The sequence below is a fragment of the Mus pahari genome, chromosome 4 (assembly GCF_900095145.1).
Source record: "Mus pahari chromosome 4, PAHARI_EIJ_v1.1, whole genome shotgun sequence".
Taxonomy (NCBI): Eukaryota; Metazoa; Chordata; class Mammalia; order Rodentia; family Muridae; genus Mus; species Mus pahari.
The window spans coordinates 131,931,228-131,945,925 of NC_034593.1; the positions used below are offsets into that span (position 1 = coordinate 131,931,228).

The following is a 14,698-nucleotide window of genomic DNA, read 5'->3' on the forward strand; positions in this document are numbered from 1 at the left end:
CATTTGAGCTCCTAAAACACAAGTTTCATAGAAATCTTGGGTTCCAGATACTCCCATAATAAAGGCTCCTGGGATCACAGCTATGTCTGAAAATGATGGCTGGCAAAGCTGGCAAGATGACTTATACAGATGGTCTCTGAGCAGGATTTTTTTTTTTTTTTTTTTTTTTTTTTTTTTTTTTTTTGCGGCCCCCCACCCTCTGAGCAGGATTTTAACATAAATTAAAACACTAGCTATGCATTAGGGAACTGGGCTTTAGTTAAGTTCTCTAGTACTTTTAGATTTTTCAAAAATTTCATTTTATTAAAAAAAGAGAGTTGTCATCTATAAACTATTTCGTATCCATCTATGCAAATACAACATCAAAATACTCTGGTAAGTTCCTTGATGGAGCAGACAATTTTAGGGTTTTCCAACAGGACACATAATGGGGAAGATCAATAGAGTCCAAATTATAGGTACTAGCTGGATTTTCAGAATAGAAGGAAAACGCAAGGGTTTAAAAAGCTGGCAACTTGGAGTTTTGTGGGTTTTAGATATTTAAATCCAATCCTTAGGAGGCCAGAAGCAGTGGATGCTAGGGACTGTGTGACTATCAGGGGACACAGAAGCAGCTCCCATGCGGTGCTTCAATGTTGCTATCAGATATATTTAAGTGACGCTCTAGAAATTAAAGCCAGAGGAGATCAAAATATACCCTCCCCACTACATTTTAAAACACAAAGGTTTATCAACATCGGCCATTTCTCAGCAATAAGACGACAGTTGGTACAAGCTGAACACAGAAAGCTACCTCTTCTTTTGTTCTTTTGTAGGAAATAAACATAGATACATACACACATTGACATTATCTTCAAAATTCAAAGTGGTTATTTTGCTTTACTATCATATAAAATCCATCTTCCTAAGGTCAAATTACTGAAAAAGCACAAAGGCCAAAAAAAGAAAAGCATTTGCCACATGTAAAAAATACACATTGTCTCAGTGGTTCTAGTCATTTGATTATATAGTTATATGTTCTAAGGACTCAGGCTCCCATGACTTGTACAGAAGCAAGCCGGCCCTTTTCTTAGTCTCCAGAAAGGACACTTGGAACCCATTCACTCCAAAAAGCGAAAAAAGAAATGTCCCGAATCTGTACCGGTGACCTAGGAAGACGAGTCACCTGACAGCCAGGTAAGACAGAAGGAAGCTGGGGAGAGACTGAGTCATAAAGCTCTCCTTGGGGGGGTCATGATCTGGGAGATATGGGAGGTAGAAGAACTCTTTGGGGAACGTGGTCCGGACACAGACATAGCTTCTCCATGACAATCCCTCACAGGGCGAGCGAGGGCTTGTGGCTTATGGTTCATATCTAGTATGTCTTCTGTCTTGTAAATAAAGGTCTTACTAAGCTATAACCACGGCCCTTTGCTTCTCCTGTCTGTAACAGCTTCTTTCCAACAGTAAGAGCCGCTGCACAGAGACCTGACATACTCACTCTGGTCTTTTATGAGAACAGTTTAGGGAAAGTCCCAGTTAGTGTTCTAAGTGCTACCTTAACTACCTAAGAGTTTAGTGCGAACTCTCAAGAATAACCTCAGATTTACTCAACAGCCAGATGCCTGCCTCAACAAGGCTCCTTTAGCTCTGGGCAAGAAAACAACTTGTTTTTAGCAGAACCTAGAAACATTCACTGGAAAGGTGGGAGGGGGAAGGGAAATGTTGCTACGTTCCCTTACTACTTTCGTCTTGGCGGCGCCTGTGACTCAGTCATCCCTTAATCTTGCTAAGTGCTTGCTGATACACAGTGCTCTTCACTCCTCCTACTACACAATAAATACTTTAAAGTCTTCTGTTGAAAATGCTTTGTTTGATGAGGTCCTGTTTAGAAACATTTAAAGATATAAATAATTACACCTTTAGAAAAGTGTGTCTGAGAGGAATCTGAATTCTGGATGTAAAGAAGGTGAAAAATTAAGAGAGAAATCAAATTCTACAAAATACACTTTAACAAGCACAAGTGTAAAATAGCCACCATTTTTGGATGACAAAGTTAGATAAAAACAAGAACATCTTTCAAGTTTACAGAAGGCTTTCCTGCTCCTCATCAGCTAATGACAGTCCCGAGTCTCTCAAGTGCATAAGCAGTTCACACTTCAATAGTTGCTGAAGCACAGAAGATAAAACACTTAGAAGATATTTATCAAACACAAATTCATATCAAGAGAAAGTTTTTTTTTTCCCTCATAAAGCTTAAAAGTGGATTTTCCCTTTTTGTTGTTAAAAGAATGGAGACTATGAAACTATCAGCTAGAGATACTGCTGTGAAAACACCTCACATCTGACCACCACACCACACTTTCAAAGTGCTCTTCGCCATGCTCTTTTTCCTTAGTCCTCACAACATCCCTGTGAGGCAGGGAGAGAAGGTCTTAGTGTCCTGATCTCAAGATGAGGACACTGAGGCAGAGAGGTCAGGTGACTTCCTAACATCACACAGCAGGAAAGTGCAGAGCTGGAACCAGAGATCACACCCTCAGCCTCTACTCTTCTTATGCTCACTACTGCCTCAGGCGTGAGCACTGTTCTCTATCAAATTTCACAGGCTACGTTAGCTCATTTTAGTGACATCATAACAGTAACGTTAAAGGCAAAATACCAGAATAGGATAGGAGGTCTGACGACTTTACTGACATAGTAAAACGGGTGCAACACCACTGTTGTCTACTTACTTGTAACTTTTTGGTCCAAATACATAAAATATGCAATATTTACAGCATTTTTCTTTTGTAAATGCAATGCTTTAAAACACATTATAAAGCACCGTAGTAAAAATAGTCTACAGGTAAAAGTACAGAGTAGGCAAATCCTACCCACATCCCAGCTCACTGATGGAGTCGCCATGTGCGTGATCACAATACGCCAGTGTTCAGGGGTACAGATATGCCATGAAGAAACAAGTATTAAACTCACTTTTTTGATATTGGTATGTGGAAATCCTTAAGAAAGCCTCAGATAATGTCCACATTCTTGGCAATACCATCCCAATGTTGGGTACTGGGGTGACAGGAGTCAGGAATACTGCTTGAACTTTTTACCTTCTTACAGTATTATTCAGGGTTTAAGTTGATTTAATACTAATGATCATCAAACAAAATAAAATAAAGCCTACATAAATATGGGCAAACCCAACTGTAGCAGAAATGTTCTGAGAAAACATGATCGAACATTCTAACAAACTTTGTGAGACATGATTCATACAAATAAATCAGATACTGCCAAACAGTTATTAGCACTATCCAGCAGAGGTGGCAGCACAAACTCCAGAAGGGTAAGTGGCAAACGGACTCATCTTCATTCAAGGAGAGGTGAAGAAATGCTTATCCAAAGCACGAGAGTCAGAACCTTTTCTGAAATGGAATTCAGCCTTCTGACTAAACTCCCATGTGTGTATTTTAGGTAATGTAAGTCCCCCTCCCCCTGCACCAGGAGAAGATTATAACTATCATGAAAATGAAAACAAAACTACAAAAAAGTAAAAATGCCTGACAGTTAAAAACTCCACAGGACTCCGCCAGCCCGCCAGCATCTCATTTCTTGACATTCCTGTCTGTCCCCAGCTCAGCGTGGCTCACAGCTCGCACACGCATCAGCAGGAAGCTGAGAAGGGTGGTGACACAGTCAAGTTCCGGGGCAAGAGCGCTCTGGCCACACCTGCGCTCAGTTCGACTTAGGGTAAATCTTTTCGTAGAAAAAGTTCTGGGCCAGGATGTAGAGGTCCCCGTCTTTCTCTCGGACAGCGTGAGCTCTGATGAACTGGAACTGCTCCAGAGCAAACTCATAGAACTCGTTCTCCATTTTCCAAATGTCAGACTGCTGCAGCTTCGCAATAGTCTGCTTGGTGGGCAGCTTCTTCTCTGTGGTTTTCCTAAGGTGAGATTTCTTTCCTACTTACGATGGAAAAACAGGGAACATAAATAATTCTTACAGAACACACACAGACATGCCTCTTTACTTGAAGAAGTGGTTTCTGTTAATAAGACAATCTGAAGGGCAAGTAACACATTACCCTATAACATTAGTAACATAATCTAGAAAAATCCAGAAAGCTAACCTCATCAGAGGCATCTCCATTACAAGGTGAATCCTTAAAACACTTGACAAAATGCCCACATAGTAAACTCAAGACCAGCATTCAGTAAGTGGATTCTCTCACCCTCTCCACTCTAAGAATCATTTACTTATTTTTTAACAACAACCACTACCAGTGTCCAGGTGTGTGTGTGTGTATCCCTGGAGTCGGTCCTTTTCTCCTATCACATATCTGGGCTCCTGAGCAAGTGCCCTCACACTATTGAGCCAGCTTGCTGGCCCTCCCTTAAATAAAGCCTATATCTAGTTTCCCACCACCTATATTTGCTACAATAGTGGAGAATCAAGGGTAGATGCAAACTCTGAGTTTGAGGGATGGTATACTGTCACACAAAATTATCAATATTCAATGGACTCACAATGGTCTGGACATGCCCTGAGACAAGCGACTGCAGTTACAGCCCATGATGGCTATTCTTGTGTTTAGCCCTCCCAACCCACCCCTCTTCTGGAACTGTAGTCTACTTTATCACAGAGTAAGTCAGTGAGGGCCGTGGAAACCAACCTCCCATGCACATACCTGTACGGTAGAGGTCGGTAGCGCCCCGGAAGAATCGGGGCAAAGCTGCCTCCAGCAGCATGATGAAATCCTCGAGCTCCTCGGTGACTCCCACCAGGAAGTACTCATTAATGAGGTTAGACTTAGCCTGGTCCATGGCCCATCTGCTCCCTACATTCCTGAGACCACAGAAAAGGAAAAAAACAAAAAACCAAAAACTTGGTTGTGAAATCTGCTAAGTGTTATGGAGGAAATAGGGAGGCAGGTGCGCAGGTGAGCGCAGCAGTAGCAGCAGCACGCCCTTGGGGGCACCTCTGGGAAGATGAACTGGATTCTAACTCTCCCCACTTCCACAGAGACACTTAGACTCTACTAAAGGGTTCTGGAAATGAACCAACTTTAAGGACAGGTTGTTTGTATGTCCTTTATTTGTCTTAGTGTGCACTGTGCTTTAAAACTACTCTAAAACTTTGTCCATTCTGAGAGCCCCTTTGGTAAAGTAGAAGCAATTTGTTTTTATTGTTTATCTTAATTTGTAAACTGTGTGTCTTTTCTTTCCATAAGCTTTAGTGTTTACTGAAATTCTGAGAAACAGAAAGTATGTAAGAAGAGGCTCCGCTTATAATCTTTTTGTTTACAGTGTCAGCTAATGTTGTTAACGGGTTTCACCCTAAATAGACTATACTTCTGGGACCTAATTAGCACCAACATTCTTTACGCTTAACTCTGGCTCTGCATTTTAAGTGCCAATGTGATCCCAAGGCTGCGGCTTCACTCTTTGTTTTCTCAACTATTAAAACAAAGTCAGAACCACAAACCAAAAAACTAGGTATGGTTGTACATTCATGTTATCCTAGCACTTGGGAAGTGGAGACAGGAGGATTACAAGTTCAAGGGCATCCTGGGCTACAAGAGATTTTACCTCAAAAGAACCTTAAAGGGAGGGGAGGAAGAATGGCTCAGTTGATTTCTAAGGTCTCCCCAAGTTGTGTATGAAATATAGTAAGTAGTCTCTCTATTTAAAACTCAAAGCCGGGCGTGGTGGCGCACACCTTTAATCCCAGCATTCAGGAGGCAGAGGCAGGCAGATTTCTGAGTTCGAGGTTAGCCTGGTCTACAGAGTGAGTTCCAGGACAGCCAGGGCTATAGAGAGAAACCATGTCTTGAAAAACAAAACAAAAAACAAAAACAAAAACAAAAAAACCTCAATTAGGCAATACTTTTTATTATTCAAAAGCAGGGCCTGGCAAACTTTTTCTACAAAAGGCAGAGAGTAAATGTTTTAGGCTTTGTAGGCTATATGGTTTAAACCATATTGTTTACCTCTGCTATCTCAGCAGATGGTAAATGTGCCAGTATCTGTGGCTGTGCTCTATAAAGCTTTATTCACAAAAAACAAGTGCTCTGCCATATCTGCGCCACAGAATTAGTTTCCTTTTCAGAGAGAGTGGTTCAAACTCGAGACTCTCCCAATGCTTTCAATTCCCTTTCTATGATGACGCTTTGGAGCAGTCTACAGGCAGGACCTTGAACTTTCTGCCAATCTACATGGCTCAAATCATTTAGAAATCTCTTGAATTTCCCAGTATAGTTTAAGAAATATACTAATTCAGAATGGATTTTGTTTCTGTATTTTCTATTAAAATGATTGAGTAGACCAAGTATGGCAGTGCATGTCTGTTCCCAGCAGTGAAGGGGCAGGAGAAACCAAAGAGTTCAGGAAACCAAAGAGTGGGGACACAGCCCGGTGGTACACTACTTGCCTAGCTTGTGAAAAGCTCCAGATCTGATCTTTAGAGCCCCCAAAATAAATGGTTGATTAGAATAAATAAATGTGTACAACTACTTAAAGAATTTGAACACAGAACATTCTGGGGATATAAGGTTTTTTTAAAAAGTAAAATCTCTTCTGTACTTTGTGTTTACTACAGACTATATTACAACCATACGTTTTAAGAGTATTGTTGGATACTTAAAAACTCAAAATAAGTTTAACAATAAAATCAGAAGAATACTTCTTGGCTTTATTTGATCTACTTGAAGCAGTAAACTTAGGACAAAATAAGGTTTCTGAAATGACCTCTGACCTCTAAGATCCTCTGTTGGAATTGAGCAAAACAGAACCCCAAAGCAAAAATATCAACTGCAGTTGATAAGCCACACCATGAGAGTATGTTGACAATGAACCTTTAAAACCATTTAGAGAAAACAAATCTAGATATTTACATGTCACGTGTGGTTCGGACTCTCCTAATTCTCTATCTAGTCCTGGCTACTCCACCCCTGCTCATGGGATGTGGGTTATGGAGGTAAAGAAGAGGCCCGCCTTAGTTTAGTTTATTTTCCTACCAGCATTCTGAGCTGTGGCCACAGAAGAACGGGATCTGAAGCCAGAGCTTCTCTGGAGCACAGTCTGAGCCGCCCTCAGCCACACATTCATCGAAGGTCTGTAGCAAAGAGAAGAGCTAGGGCAAGTCAAAAACAAACAAACAAACAAACAAAAAAAAGAGAACTTACTCTCTAAATGCACGTGTGCTTGTAAGCGTAGGCACGCCATGGTGTGCACGAAGGTCAGAACAACCCTGCATGTCAGTCCTTGCCTTATGTCTTGTTTGAAACAGGGTCTTTTATTCGCTGCTCAGGGCATTACCTGGCCCACAAGATTAAGGAATTCTCTCGTCCTCACAGTTCCCATCTCACCATAAACCATTGCGAGTTTAGATGGTCACCACCGCACCCAGCTTTACGCGTCGGAGGGAGCTGAACCCAGGGCTCCACACTGCAAAGCAAGTGCTCTACCCAGTGACTCATCTCTCCAGCTCTCAAATCGGTAACGCAGTAAGTTAGGCAGGAACGAGTGCAAGTATGTGGGATGAGGCACAGGAGCAAGGGCTGGGGAGTTGGCTCAGTGGTTAGGAGCACTTGTTCCTGCAGAGGAGCGAGTCAAGTTCCCAACCATCCACACATCTGACGTCCAGTGAGAAACACCAGTGAGGTCTGCTCCCTGCCCTGCCCTTCAGCAGCGCTGCCTGGTGTGCTTCCAGCAGGCAAGCCCTGCTTACTTCTGACAAGGAGCACCTGCCCTTTCCAGATTAGTCTGTCCTTCAACGTAGGACATCTTCAACGTATTATGGTGCCCCAAATCTCTGTAACTCTGCTAAAATGCTCTTTCTTCCTTGGTAGACTGATTCTTCCAACCGAGGTCACATGAGGCCAGGCTTCTGGCGGAAAGGCGCCTTTCCTCTTTTGAGTTGTCTATGCTGCCTTGCTAACAGCCAGCTCTGAGGAAGGGTACACACTTGTCTGCACGTGTCACCTTTCTGTCCATAAGAAGCTTCATGTACTTGTGATATCACGTGATATCATGTGTCTTGCTCCTCAACTATGGTCAGAGCCTGAAAAGATCATGCCATGTGCACACTGCATGCCAGAGCACACTGTACGGCGCCACACAACTGAAGGCAGAACTAACTAGCACACGGAGGTGCTGCTGCAAAGGCCTCTTTTTGGATGACAGTACTAGAGGAAAGTGCGGTGAGCTGGAGACAAGGCCACTCTTCACGACACACGTGAGATCGCCCTCACCGTTTCCCTGGATGTGCATTATGTATGTGTCGTCTGTCTAAGTGGGAAACGGTGCCCTTGGCCACTTGGTTACTTAGGCCTTTCCCTAGCCAGTCTGTGTGAGGGCGAGTTGTTTTTATTTTTTTAATACAGGATCTCACGACTTAGACCAGACTGTCCCTGAATTCAGCGACCTGCCTGCTCCTGCCCCCCACGTGTTGGGTAAAAATGTGTTTAAATTAGGTTGGTGTCTGGCTGTGCTTATGGGGGTTATCTCAGGTGCATAACTGCGGTAAGAAGACCTGCTTGACTGTGCCGCAGGGAGGGGGCAGGTACATGGAGGGCTTGGAGGCAGGAAAGGGAAGGAGGAAAATAAATTACTTATTGAACTAGAATGTGAGCTGAACACAGCATGAACGTGTTGGTTAACTAACCGTCTCTACAGCTGACTACAGACGCCATCCTACAACCCAGAATCCCGGGAAATGATGGCTCTGACCTGGAACTGTGAGCCAGCCCTTTCCTCTCAGGTTGCTTTTGTCAGCATGTTTTGTCATAGCAATAGGACAGGAACCTAAGACAGTCTGGTTTAGCTCTCCTGCTGGAAGCCAACCCCCAAAGTGGTTTTTACCACAAGCCAAGTTAGCTTAAAAAAAAAAAAATCCAGCAAGCACACGTTATGTCTCCATTTATCTCTATTGTACCCCAATTTTCACAAAGAGTGTGGCTCAAGGAACTAAGTGTGACAGGTTAGAAAGTGTCTGATCCCATGACTGTTTCTAACAGGCTGTAGCTTGTGGCATGTCCCCTGTAGCTCAGTACACAGGCTCCGCTTCATGACTGTACCAGGCTAGCGTACAAGGCAGAAGTTGAATAACTTACTAAACAGCCTCACTATCCCCACAGCCATCCCATGTGTGCCACACGGCTGTGTGTGCGACATCCAAACACGTTAAAAAGGTTGTCTTAACTGCAAGAAAGTAGCATGTTAAGGAGACTGCAATACTAAAAGTTTCCACAAAATTAGCATGTAGACAGTGCAGACTATGTGCAGACAACTCTGGAGATCTCATGCGTACTATTTTAATTAAACTGAATAATCATACTGCATGGCTATTTTAACTCAATTCTTTAATTAGCAAACTCCTAGATCCTGTGTTCTTCAAGTATTTTAGTCCTCCAGGAAAAGAAAATTTAGAACATCTTCAAGTCTGTTTTTAGGCAGTGTTTTAAATCTGCTACCTGACTGGGGCAGACTAAAGTTACCTCCAAATCAAACTTTCTGTGGGCCAGACTGTTAACCTCTCTTGCATGGGATTCAGTGTGGCCATACGGTCACAGGCTCGCTAGTGGACTGATGGCAAACATGGACAACTTCTGGGTCACCTGCTTCGGAGAAAACCACTTGCCTCCCCTTCCTTTCTCTCAGTAGGCCACAGAACAGATGCAATACTGCCTTGAATTCAACAAAGCATGAAGGTGTCCAGAGGAACAGTAGACAGCAATCTCTGAGGTCACTGGGCACAGCGTGCCACAGAGCTTCCTCAAGAGTCTAGATCTTAACAGGAGTGCTAAGTACATGCGCGCAGTCCCGCCACTTGGCAGGCTGGAGGCCAGAGGTCAGACCATCCTTCAGGCTGAGTTTGGTGCTAGTCCTAGCTATGGGAGCGCCCGCTGAATTACAAACACAAACACAAAAAGACAAGCAAAACAATAACTTAAAAAAAGAAAGTTAACCAGGTGTAGCGGTACATAACTTTAACTCCAACACTAAGGAGGTGGAGGCAGTGGGGCAGAGAGGTAGAGGCAGGTGGATCTCTGTGAGTTCCAGGACAACTGGGCTACCCCCAAGGCTTCTATGTGAGCATCTTACCTGAATTGTTTGCTTTATAGTGTTTGATGTAATTCACTCATCAAATGTGGAAATACGGTTAGGCTGCGCCCTCTGTGTTAGCTAGTTTTATGTCAACAAAAGCTAGAGTCCTTTAGGTAGAGAGCTTCTCAATCTCAATTGAGAAGATGCCCCCTGTGGGCAAGTCTGTGATGCATTTTCTTGATTGATGATTGAAGAGGGAGGGTCCAATTTGCTGTGGGAGGTGCTACCCCTTAAGAAAGTAGGCTGAAGGGCTGGAGAGATGGTTCAGCAGTTAAGAACATTGACTGTTCTTCCAGAGATCCTGAGTTCAATTCCTGGCAATCACATGGTGCCTCACAACCATCTGTAATGGGATCTGATGCCCTCTCCTGGTGTGTCTGAAGATAGCTACAGGGTACTCACATACATTAAATCAATCAATCAATCAATCAATGGCGGGGGGCAGGAAACAAAGCAGGCTGAGTATGCCACGAGGAACAAGCCACTAAGCAGTACTTCATGGCCTCTTGCTCCAGTTCCTGCCTTCAGGTTCCCGCCCTGCCTTCAGGTTCCTGCCCTGGCTTCCTTGGTTAATGTACTACAAGCTGTAAGATGAACTTTTGTTCCCAAGTTGCTTTTGGTCAGTGTTTTATCAGAGACAGATGTAGAAAATGTTATGATGTATCTTATAATCCTACAGGCCAAGCAAGTATAGAGAAATCTAACAGGACTTGAAAGGAAATGCTCACAGAATATAAGGAGGAGATGGTCTCCCAACGATAGTTTAAATAATGCTTCATTGACTTTAATTTTTTGGGCTGCCAATGAAACAAATAACTGCTAAAATACATTGGCTTATCAAAAAAGTTGCTGCACTGATTTAAATCAGTCCGTTTCTATGTGGAGGGAAGGAAACGTGTTACGCTGGGGAGAGGCTTCGTCTCTGTTCCCATAGGAAAAGCAAAGCTGTGCATTCCTTCCAAATTAATAAAAATAAAAGAAAATAAAAAATAAAAAACAAAACCCCAAACATCACATTTAACAGTCCGGGAGACTCCCTGAAGACCTTGGCTGCAAACAGAAAGAAAGAAATCATGAAGACCAACAAAGCAGGTAACTTGTATCCCTCTACATGGGAACAGCACTGAGACAGTCTGAGACATGACAATGTCTCCAGACAGACTTAAGCTATGAATACGTAGGCAATACATCTTGTTGGCTACAGAACCGTCAAGACATATCACATCCTTTCAAATGGCATAGACAGAAATTTATATTATAGCTTAGTTATACAATCCAAACTAATGTATAAAGAAAATAGATGCCTTACCCAGAGCATCATCAGAGAGCAGAGAATTATCTTTAACTGAATTGTGCACACTGCACACTCCATACATATGTTATTGAAGAAATGTATATATTACCTGTGAGAGTTCATGTGTTTACAGGCACCAATCAAGTCAATGCTGCTCTGATAATATCTACCCTCGGAGATGCTGAGACATTGAGACATACTTATTCCAGCATCCTGTTTGAGCTGACCTCAGACTGCCTCAATGCTGTTTTCTTAAAATTCTGCATCCAGGACAATTTCGAATCGGCTAGCCAAATCGTCCACCATCATAGACTGGCCCAGTCAGGACTTTAAACCCTGAATTTTCTCAGCATGCAGAAACTGGACAGCAAATGCTATAGCTAGCTTGAAGACTGACCAATATCATTTGCGGGGAGGGGACGAAAGGAAAGCGATGCCCCAAATCAGCAGGAAGCAATTTTTAGAGAGTGATGCCCCATTCTTAAAAGGCAGGCTGATGGCTTCTGATTGTTCAATGAATTGTGGTCATTAAAGGTGGGTTGGTTACAAGTTGTTAATGGTCTTGATAAAATATAAGCGATCAGACTCAGGGATTTCTTTCTTTCTCTTTCCTTTATCCTTCTTTCTTATGCTAAAGGGAAGGGGGGGGGAGAAGGGTTGAAAAGAAAAAAAGAGGGAATATAGGAATAACAGGAATAAAGGGTTGATTATTGAATCTACTCATAAAATATAGTGCCACCTCAAGCCAAAAATCTTACATTGGTATAGATCTTTGTATATTCACACAAAATTAAGGTTATATTTGGTTACAACACACTATGCATCAACTTATTTTAAGGTATTGTAATTCTATGTACTTCTTAAAAATGCAATGTTAAGTTCTAGTCTTTTTGAAAGCTGCTATTACAAACTGTTTAGGATATTAAGAAATGCAAGCTAATCATTAATTAATTAATCAAACTTATGGTCATGTTAGATACCAGTCTAGTTTTTATTACAGAAATATATTTCCAAGGCTGAAGAGATAGTAAATAGCTAGACACAAGCAACATTTGCATATTCAGATATATGACAGACAGACAGATGGGCTCCCCCCAGACAGAGATCTATACAATATGACATTTAAAGATGTTTTATTAATAAAAGGCCTTTTTTGACAACTAGACATGTCAGCTCCTGGAAGCGCCCCACTCTACTTCAAAGAAGATGATGAGCATTGAAGAACCTCCAGATGGAGTTAGCTGCAAAATGGCCAGCTAGCCACTGGGCACGGCCAACTGCTGATGGGTAGAGCAACTTTCTAAGTACTCATTTTTCCTTTATCCTACTAGCTCCCAGATAAATAAGACAGAAACTACTAGATTTATTTAATAAAGATTCCAAGCACAATAACTGAGCAATGTTATTAATCTGTTTTAATCCTCTAAATTAATCTGGCTACCTCCCAGCCAAAAATCCCTGAGATACTTGTATTTTAGTATTGATCTGGCTCTCTCTGCTCCAAATATGTTCTCATGGTGTCTTCCAGACCCTCTCCACATGGTGAATCCTCTGGTCTTTTTTCTCTCTCCCCACCCCCTCACTGGAATCAGAAGTCCAGCCCTGATATCCCCCCTGCTCGGTAACTGGCTCATCAGCTTTAAATTGACAAATCAGAGAATAAATAAGCAGCACTGTTTACACAACGCTGAGGCAGGAGATTCTTAGAATAAGCATTACAAGGTCATGTCCGGATTGCAACCAGATATGGGGGTGGAGCAGAGAAATAAGCATTTGAATAATACAAGGATAGTCTTTACAGAGTGCATAGTAACATTATGGCAACAGCTGACAGTCTGCCGTCCAAACTGGACAAACGAGGCGCAGGGAAGTTGACTGCTAAGCTTCAATACAACAGGGTAGGCAGTCCTTCCTATTTCCTGCTTCACAGAAAGTCTGTCAGACATTCTGGGCCATAAGACTGAAGCTGATGCTTCAACACACAGAGAAATTTGGGGGACTGTTCAGGAAGCCGGCTTGCTTGTCATTCCTAGAGTTTTGGAAACTGCTTGCTTGTATTTCCTGCTCAGCTCTCTGATGGAAGTGAAGACTAGATGGTTATAGTTTTACCATTAAATTTATGTTGTTTAGGATTTAAGAAAATGTTTTCAAATCTAGGAAGATGTTTTAGGTTGATAATGCAAGCTTTGATAGAAATTGAAAGTATAGAACTCTGAACTCAAAAAGATAGGACAGAGAGTAGAATACTTTGTCCAAGGTTGCCAAATGTACATGGACTGGACATCATGATAGTTTTCCTAATTGTTATTATTATATATGGTCTATATTGTTAAGAGTAAGAGACTTTTATTGGACTAAAAGGAGGAAATGTGGAGAGAATCTTTTGTGTACTGTATGGAAGCATCACCATCAATTAGAAAGCTGTTGGCCAATTAGCTTAGGCAGGAAACAGGATGTGGGAATTCTGGCAGGGAGAGAGGATACTGGGTTAGAGTCAGCTGTGGGAAGAAATTCACCCCAAAATGGAGATGGTCACATGAACCTGAGGAGATGAACTAGCATGTGACAGGACTTATCCTAGAATAGAATAAACAGGTTAAGTTATGAGCTAGCTGGGGAACACTCCCAAGCTTATGACCTAGGTAATTATTCATAGATAGTAAGTCTCAGTGTCAATACTTCAGGAATTGGGTGCAGTTAGAAAAGCCTGAGGCTACAGTAGCCTGAGGGCAGTGCTGTGTAGAAATTATAAATGGTGAGAATTAGCAGTGCCAGATGTTTGGAAGCCACACAAAGTTGTAAACAACAACTGAGAATCAATGGGACCCCAGAGAACATTTGGTGTTTGGTGAAGCTTTCTTAAAAGGAGCCAATTGTGTCACTTGAAAGGAAACAGCGAAGACTGTATCAGTGCGTGGTCCTCACCTTGAGCTGTGCTGGTCTCTGGTAGCTTTGGCTATTCTCAGATGACATTGGCCATGCTTGGAGACATGCTGAGCTCTTATCTGAGATGTAGAAGATGCTACTAAGTAGAGGCCATCCTCCTTAAAGCAGCAGACAATCTACAGGGCATTGAGCATCCCTGTCAGTAACAGATCTGCTGCTAATAACAGATTCTACACAGGCATTATCCGCAACAGCTTGGAGTGCTGGTGAACTTAAGGTTTATGGTAGCAAGTACAAGCTTCCAAAATGCAACTTCTCACAGCTCTTGCTGATAGTGGTTTTTAGTGGGATTAATGTAAATTTTTGATACTGTATAATCAAATGCATTAATCCTTGGGAGCCCTGTGTATTATTGTGTAAACAATGAAGGATGTTTGAAAACTGC

General features: G+C 42.3%; 1 protein-coding gene across 2 annotated transcripts in view; it reads right to left on the reverse strand.

Moving 5' to 3' along the window:
- Positions 1-282: 282 nt before the first annotated feature.
- Positions 283-14,698, reverse strand: part of Hs2st1 (heparan sulfate 2-O-sulfotransferase 1) — a 146,373-nt gene continuing 131,957 nt past the window's right edge. Inside the window, exons 5-7 of one of the 2 annotated variants that reach the window (XM_021195439.2) lie at positions 6,983-7,080; positions 4,655-4,812; positions 283-3,929 (exon numbers count right to left, since the gene is read on the reverse strand). In XM_021195439.2, the coding sequence (XP_021051098.1) occupies positions 3,703-3,929; positions 4,655-4,812; positions 6,983-7,080 (483 nt within the window). In that variant the 3' untranslated portion in view covers positions 283-3,702. Of the gene's footprint in view, positions 3,933-4,654; positions 4,813-6,982; positions 7,081-14,698 lie in introns of both variants that reach the window. The other variant, XM_029537323.1, reaches the window with a different exon arrangement.